The sequence below is a fragment of the Cydia splendana genome, chromosome 26, assembly GCF_910591565.1.
Source record: "Cydia splendana chromosome 26, ilCydSple1.2, whole genome shotgun sequence".
Classification (NCBI taxonomy): domain Eukaryota; kingdom Metazoa; phylum Arthropoda; class Insecta; order Lepidoptera; family Tortricidae; genus Cydia; species Cydia splendana.
This window is the reverse complement of record NC_085985.1, coordinates 1,493,229-1,501,631: the sequence shown is the minus strand read 5'-3', so window position 1 is coordinate 1,501,631 and position 8,403 is coordinate 1,493,229. Positions and strand designations below refer to the sequence as shown.

The 8,403-nt window shown below is 37.0% G+C and overlaps 2 protein-coding genes and 1 non-coding gene across 3 annotated transcripts in view; 2 read left to right on the top strand and 1 right to left on the bottom strand.

Moving 5' to 3' along the window:
* Positions 1-250: 250 nt before the first annotated feature.
* Positions 251-4,866, top strand: LOC134803403 (large ribosomal subunit protein eL32). The gene is made up of 3 exons (XM_063776222.1): positions 251-440; positions 2,366-2,475; positions 4,664-4,866. The coding sequence occupies exons 1-3, from the start codon at positions 326-328 to the stop codon at positions 4,841-4,843; spliced, it is 405 nt and encodes a 134-aa protein (XP_063632292.1). The 5' UTR covers positions 251-325; the 3' UTR covers positions 4,844-4,866.
* On the top strand, positions 1,017-1,143 carry LOC134803608 (small nucleolar RNA psi18S-841/snoR66). Its single transcript, XR_010146005.1, has one exon. It is a non-coding gene; the product is annotated as a small nucleolar RNA psi18S-841/snoR66 (small nucleolar RNA).
* LOC134803288 (zinc finger protein 57-like) overlaps positions 3,106-8,403 on the bottom strand; it is a 124,501-nt gene continuing 119,203 nt past the window's right edge. The window contains exon 7 of the mRNA XM_063776059.1: positions 3,106-3,167. The gene's annotated coding sequence lies outside the window, so the exon portion shown is untranslated. The remainder of the gene's footprint in view (positions 3,168-8,403) is intronic.

Genomic DNA, 8,403 nt, shown 5'->3' with positions numbered 1-8,403 from the left:
GCATAAAATAATTGTTTAGACCAATCTTTGTTTTCAATTAAGATTTATTGTTTTAATTAGCCGTAAATTGTTAACCATGTACCGAAACAAATTAAATGTATATTATATTTTACTATTACATTTATCGTAAACATTTTTGAGAAACAATAAATTATATTTTAAATTTACAGATTTAATTGCATGACGCGTTGTTTTAAAACCATAGTGTGTAATCGAAAACGCACCCAAAATCTATAAATGTCTACAATTGTCTATTCCTTCTTCCTTTTCGTGTGGCCGTGTCACCGCGTGGTTCACTGCCGCATTTCGCGTGAAAAATATCAAAATGGCAATCAGACCAGTATACAGGCCTACGATCGTTAAAAAGAGGACGAAAAGATTCATTCGTCACCAGTCAGACCGATATGACAAACTCAAGCGTAACTGGCGTAAACCGAGAGGTAAGAGATGTGCAAAATTTCATTCAACCATACCAACTTTGACCATGCCTTCATACCAACTTTAATGCCCAAATAACTCATTGAAAAACATTTAAACAGAGTTTCATGTCTAATAGAACTAAATTATATTTATTTACTTTGCTTTAACCTAACATGAATGCGTGTCTGATATTTTGTTGTTAGGTTATATTTGTATCCTATTAAGAATACTGACGTTTCTGTAGACTATAATACGAATTTTAACTAAAATTAAAGCCCAATCTGTTCCTAAATTTAGACTATAGAGTAATATTAGAAATAAACTTTTTTTTGACAAATAAACTTATTTCCACCTACCTTACAGCTTCATATCATAGTAATATATAACTATAAAAGTTACCTTAACTTACTTGTTATAACAATTTTTTCACGTTAAGAATCACATTGCTATTTTCACCCTTCTGTCTAGCAACCAGTCTGGTCCAGTGGTTTCATACTCGGTATTTAGATCATGAGGTTCATGGTTCAAACCTTGGCTGTGGTAAAATATTTGTATGGGTTTATGGTCTAAGTTTAATATTTTATATGGGTTTAATATGCAAGGGCACTCTGTGTTATTCATTATGTATGATAATTACAATTTGTTACCTTGCTAGATCAGAACTACCAAACCCTATTCCGGATAACTCCATAGTTAATCTGGTCATAGTGGTAGATACATTTTTACTACCTATTTTAAGAAGTTGTTAGTTTTGTGGTTATTAATTAACTATTACATTTTATACATATAATCTAGAAAAATTAAATGAGATAAATTATAAATAAATGGTTTGGGTAAGCTTGTTGTAAAAATTTTTATTACTGAAATTTGGTTATGCTATTTTTTTGTTTTTTAATAATACAATATGGTTTATCTAAATTTGACCATATTCTGCAAGGAATATGAGTTTTAAGAGTGACTCTTACAACTTTTATTAGGCTAACTCCAAACTGAAGAAAAGAACCATATTCCTTCAGCTGAAATGCAAGAAAGGTTTAATTTCTCACTAAATCTGTATTAATCCTGTATCAGTTGAAAGTTGTTTAATATAGTAAAATTTCACTTTTTGTCTTCTAGCCACCCAGACAGCAATATAACCAAAATGCAATTTTGATTTGTCTTATTTTGACTTAAGGTTCAAATTAGAATGGAATTTTTATAGGCCTCTGGGCAGCCAGAGGGGTATAAATAAAATATAGCAAAATATTATAAAGCTGGCATATAAAAATGGGCCAGCCATACAAATTAAAAACCCACTATTTGCCACAGAAATTTGAACCTTTAGTGCAGGGACTATTCCCCTCTATAGCTCTATATTCACTCTATATTAACTCTATAGTTATTTTGGTTTAGTTTGATATTTTGAACGTAACAAATGCAACTCTGTTCCAATAGGGGATATTACTGCAATGTTCTGCCGCCAGAGTGCAGCACTACCGACTCAGTAAATTCATAGACTAACTTATACATACTGTGCCTTAAACTGTTTTTTGACAAGTTTTCACAGACAATAAAATATGACATTGATGCATCAAGGCGGTTTGTTAACAAGGGCCTACCGGTAAACGCGAAAATCGAAATTTAGTTATCTGCCTCTTTATCGCTCGAATATGCAAGAGTGATAGAGAGATTAGATAACCAAATTTCAATGTTCTTGTTTTGCGGTAGGCCATGTGAATGACGTGACGTGTGATGTGTCAATGTGGTTTATTTACTGTATGTGCCACAAAGGTGCCACCTACGCAGAGCTTTGCCTAATATTCCCTATTCTATTCTATTTCTATTTAAATTTCATCGAACTGAATAAGTACTTTAGGCAGGACCTTGGGCCTTAGGAGTATATAGCAAGTTATTTAAATGATAATATAGACCAAGTTTTTTCATGGATGGTGTTGTAACATTTCAGGTATTGACAACAGGGTGCGCAGGCGCTTCAAGGGCCAGTACCTGATGCCCGGCATCGGCTACGGTTCCAACAAGAAGACCCGTCACATGCTCCCCAACGGCTTCCGCAAGGTAAGGATTTCTTTTTCTCAACTTAAATCTGCAATCGGCTGTTCTAGCCATAATCAGATGATTTGTTTCTTTTTTTTTAAGTTGCCATTTAGGGGGTATCCTCTTGGGTCGTCACACGTCACAGACCTCTGAGCAGAGCATAAAGTTCAATTTCAGTTTTGACACTTCAGTGACGTAGCGTCCGAGTGACAGCTTTTGTGTTTGACACGGCATAGAAAAGGTTAATGAGCATTTGTTTTTCACACATTCACTGCCCCCGACGCACGTGTGCGTCCACCGTCATACAAGTTTGTTCCTAGGCCACGCCCCCTGGCAGTGAATGCGTTAATTATACTAATTATTCGGTATTCGGCAAGTTTTCCAATGTTTTGTTGATGTGCCAAATATTCACCTGTAGCCGCCTAACAACAATAGGGTCGGCAACTGTCAAAGGTTTTTATAGATAGCGCTAGCATAGGTTTTACCTGTCTCTAGTTTTGTTCTATGAGATTTGGTTTAAAGGGCACGCATCCAGGCCATAAACAAATAAAACAAGAATTTGACACTTAAATTTGTTGGTAAAGTTGCTATATATGTATATAAATACTTCGACCTGCCAACACCATACTTCCTATTGGGGCCGTGCGCTTTGGAGGGTCTGCCATCGTGTGAACTGAATCGGAAACATAAACATGTACATTGACACTTCATGACTAAGCAAGTGCTGCCATCTACCGTTCTCATACGTTTTCTTGTTCGTTTTATGCTGTGTAAGTAATGTGTTAATTTAATTTATAAAATATTAATGCGTGATCCTATTACATAGAAATAATGTGTTGACTGTTGACATGTAAAATACTTCTATTTTATCAATAAAATTTTGATTGATTGTTGATAGTAGTTTCTGCCATCTTGTGGGCTACATCGGAAGCATAAACTTCACTACGCCTCGCGCCTAAAATCTGACGGCTCCTGCGCTGCCCCCTATAGTTCATGCACGCTCCCTATAAACCATAGAGATATATAAGTAAAGAAAGAGTGGTAACTCCATACATCAGTTTTCTTACCAAACGCGAGTTATTTCGTAGTCGACATCTAGCGTCAAGTAGCGGATTTACCAGTAGTAGCAGTCAAGTAGTGGAACTATCAGTACCCCTACTTGACACCAGATGACACAAGTGTAGCTACTGACGAAAAATGTACTACACAAACGATTTACAACTAATATTATAAGCAGAAGGGGTTGGAAATAGACTTCCAGTGAATCCGGTTATAATATTAGCTGAAAATTGTTGAGCATTAGAGTTGTCGTTCGCCGAGACATCTATTGTCAACTAGCAGTACTGATACATTCCGCTACTTGACGCTAGATGTCGACTACGAAATAACGCACGTATTGGTATGATAACTGATGTATGGAGTTACCACTCTTTCTTTACTTATATTACTCTATCGACTAAGGTAATATTGCATCAATTCTGAAGTGATAAAGTGACTGAAGTAATAGGGATCGTGCATTAAACATAGGGGACAGCACAGAAGCCCCCCTGTTTATTAGTGCGAAGTGTGAATATCAAGTTTAGTTGCGGTTTAACCCTTAAATGCATGATTTTTTCTTTTTGCCCGAAATTTATATATGTATCACATAATTGTTTGTAGATTCTAGGAAAAATAGTAAAAAAAAAATAACTTCGATTTTCACTGCGAAATCAGTGTTAGAAGTTGAATTGGCTAAATCATATTTATATAAATATGCAATTTACAGTAATATATAAATGATTTTTTTTACTACCATTAGAAAGGTACACTATTTGTGATATACCTATGATAAAGTTTTTAAATATAAAATAATTACATACCCCGAAACATCTGCCCAAAATCACATACTAAAAATCATCAACTTCCAGGTTTTTCCAAGTTTTCCGACATTTCGTCTTTAAACAAATGTAATATTTATAAATTAAAATACTGCGTAAATTTATGTAATAATTCAGAAAATGGATTAGTTTTACTATTGAAATAATATACAAGAACAAATATAATTTGTTTAATTATGCATAAAATTTGATGTTTATGTCGTGATGTATAAATACATCACTATGCATTTAAGGGTTAAGAAGTGGCGTTGTTTTCTTTAGGTCGCTGAGTCACATTAATTAGTTTTTTCTCTAATATTTTTTTTTCTCTAATCAGCCGGTGTTCATTCCAGGTGCTGGTCCACAACGTCCGTGAGCTGGAGATCCTGATGATGCAGAACCGCACATACTGCGCCGAGATCGCGCACGCAGTCTCCGCGAAGAAGCGCGCCGCCATCGTCGCGCGCGCGCAACAGCTTTCCGTGCGCGTCACTAATGCTAGCGCGCGTCTGCGTACGCAGGAGAGCGAATAAACTGATACTTTAGTTACATACAATGTTGTTTTATTACCAAGCAAAACATTTTAGTACATTACGATACAAGTGCGAAAAGTAGCAACACGACCGAAAGGAGTGTTTTAAATCGACACGAGTTGCAAATTTCCTACTTTTCACACGTGTATTGTACAACGTTTTACAGTACATATGGCCCTTTAATTTTTTATACAGTCAGGCGTGGCTCACTCCGCGATTTCGTCGCTTTGCTACAGGTAGCTAAAAGTAATCCGTTCCACACCAATTTTGGTGGCTAGCCATAAGCCGCGCGTGGCGCTGTCGCCACCTAGCGGCCATATATGCCCTGATCGTAACAGACGCGCTTTGTTAGAAAGCGAGTCTTCTGTACCTAGTACTATTATTTATTTTGGGATATAGTGCCCACGAGGCCGAGACCTAGCTTTCCTATCTATGTGTAACATCGTGTGGACATAGACACGGCGTCAGGGGTGCGAAACTCCTGACTTCGGTCAAACTCGGCTCCGCTCGGCTCAGCATTGCTCCGAGCAATTATTAGGGTTGGCACCACTTGACTTCCTTTTGCGTGCACGACCACAGATAAGATAATCACTTGATTTTTGACAACCCTAAATAGCCGAAAGGGATAGTGCCATATACTAGAAAGGGACAGCATGATTCGACCCTGAACCGCTGTCAAACTTCGTTTTTGTAGGAAGTTTCCTTTCTGTACGGTAGTACTATTAATTATTCTGTGACGGCGTATCTTTTTTCAGCCATAATGGTATTTACTATTTCTACTCGTCGACAGATGGCGCTAGTAGTATCGTATTTCTGTAGGCCGATTTAAGGCCAGTCCAGAGCGGACAATCAAATGGCCTATTAGATCAAAAATTAAATAGGCGTCAATCTCATCTAGTAGGTACAGTCAGCAGCAGAAGTTGCTAAGCGGGCGAGGTGACACGCTCTTATTCTCTTAACAATAAAGTCGCGTCAAGATCATTTTGAACACCTGGCCCGCTTAGCAACTTCTGACTGTATTCACACGTAGAAAATTTAATAGTGGGATCGTCTAATAATTCTAATTGATTAAAACATTTATTATTACTCAAAGGGCATTTTACTGTAATTGCGTTCTAGCTTTAGCCCAAGATAATTCGGACGGTGTGAGTGTTATTTTAACCGTCAAACTTCTACGAAATTATGACGTTTAAAATAACACTTGCTATCAAAATCGCTGCAGAGTTATCTTGGTCTGACTCTATGTAGACATGAGGTCATTATCTACATATCCAGTACAGTCACCTGCAATAATATGTTACTCTTCGAAGGCCGCAAAAATATCTGACACGCTCTTATTTGAAGATCCATAAGAGCGTGTCAGATATTTTTGCGGTCTTCGAAGAGTAACATATTATTGTAGGTGAGTGTACCCATCAGTATCTGCCTCACGGCACGGCAGGCCACATTGTGATCGTTAGGTAACTGCGCGCGTGGTCGCGTGACAAAAGCTAATAACTTAAGTTTTGCCGAATCGCTGTCAAAAGGGGACGGCGGAATGCAAGTGTAATAAGTTAGAATCAAAGTGTTTTTGATTTGTTTTGTATCTAACTGTTCCCTAAAGTTAGACGAATTCTTTATTATATTATAGGACCAATAAAATATTATGGGGACACATTAATTAGCAAATTAAGGTATATAATTTTTTTTTGCACAACCAAGGAAATTACCAATAGTTGCTCCATTGCTGTCAACAATACAGTAGTAACAGTGGGGAGACACTCCTGACTTCGGTCGAACTCGGCTCCGTTCGGCTCAGCATTGCTCCGAGCAATTATTAGGGTTGGCACCACTTGACTTCCTTGTGCGTGCACGACCACAGATAAGATAATCACTTGAATTTTGACAACCCTAAATAGCCGAAAGGGATAGCAAGATTCGACCCTGAATTGCTGTCAAACTTCGGGTTTGTAGGAAGTGTCCTTTCTGTACGGTAGTACTATTATTTCTTCTGTGGTAGTAACGATGTTTAGTAAAAATATTTTAAACAAAAAATTGTTGTAGGTAGTTCCAAAAAGTAATATATCTACCCGTTATTATTGAATACGAAATACTAAAGTGTTCAAAGGAAACTACACATACGCGTAATTACGTTGCTATGAGAGAATCGTAGGCGCTTTAAATTTGTGGGTTGTTTGGTGTAACATTGCCCGTATGGTATAGGTATCTGTATAAATATTTACAACTTTGACGTATGCATGGCAATAAGTAAGTCGGGTAGGGTGATTCACTTTTGTATGGAGAAAAAAAAGTTGTAATATTTTTCCTGACTTTGCTCACCAATGGAGCCTCCCCACACTAAAAACTATCTATTTCAATTTTCAAAAGAATCGAATAACGTTTAGAGGTTGCACAAGTTGAAAAGGTAGAGTGAGAACCCCATACATTGCGTGAAAATGAACTATGTTCTAAAATGACAAAATATAATGAACTGATACTAAAAATCGAATGAGAAAACTGAATTTTGCGTCTAAAACACGAAAAAAGCACTTTTCCTTTGGAAACAGGTGGAAAAACTGAAAAATCTTAATTAGAACATTTATCGAGTAACCAAAATCCAAGTTTATTACTAATTTTAAAATGTATTTATATATAGAAGGTTCAGTATCACACTACTCTCCGCTTTGATGGTAGCCGCTTAAACCATTTTCTACCCTCCGATGTAGAGTCGTTGGTTATTTGAAAAATCTTTGTTGATGTTGTGCAACCTCTAAATGTTGACCGATTTTAATTTCTTTTAACGTATAATATTTTTTTACCAGTTAGAACAAGAATTCGAGCAAAGTCAGATGAAAATCGAAAATTCGGAAAAATGAAACATCCTAGTCGGGTATACTAGTTTTGCTAGTTATAATGTTGTCAATAGGTATAACGATTGCGATGAAGGTTCGCCTTGGCTCCGTACAGTTCACAGCCATTCGGAATGGCACAATATTGGCAAAACAGTTGGGTTATGATTTTATTTTTTACGATACACGACCGTACTTGGTACGGAGTCGTTAGCGATACATGGTGATGCAAAACGACACAGTATTTTCAGTTTAAACTTAATTTGAAAAATTTCATAAAAAACTTTACACTTAACAAAAAACTTTAAAAAAATCACAAAAATTAATTAGCTCTTTCAGTTGGTTTATTTATAAGATACGTACTATTGTTCTCCCAGTTGTACGCTGAATATTTTGTGGAATCGGTTTACTAATTTGTTTTTAACAGATGCCTCAACCTCACTGTCCAAGGCCCTAGATCACGCGGCCGCGGTAGGCCTAAGAAGCGCTGGCTGGACGTCGTGACAGTAGCGGATATGAAAAAGAACAATCTCACACCTGAGAATGCCGAAGACCGGGCAAAGTGGAGAAGATTGAGCAGGAAAGCGGACCCTGGCGCTAGGCCGGGAAATCGCTAGGTTGAAGAAGAAGATAGAGGCATTTTCTTACTAGAATACCCACACTATGTAAGCACTGTGTTCTTCACTGTATGCATGTAAATATTCTAGACATAAGCGATTAGTGATAATATAA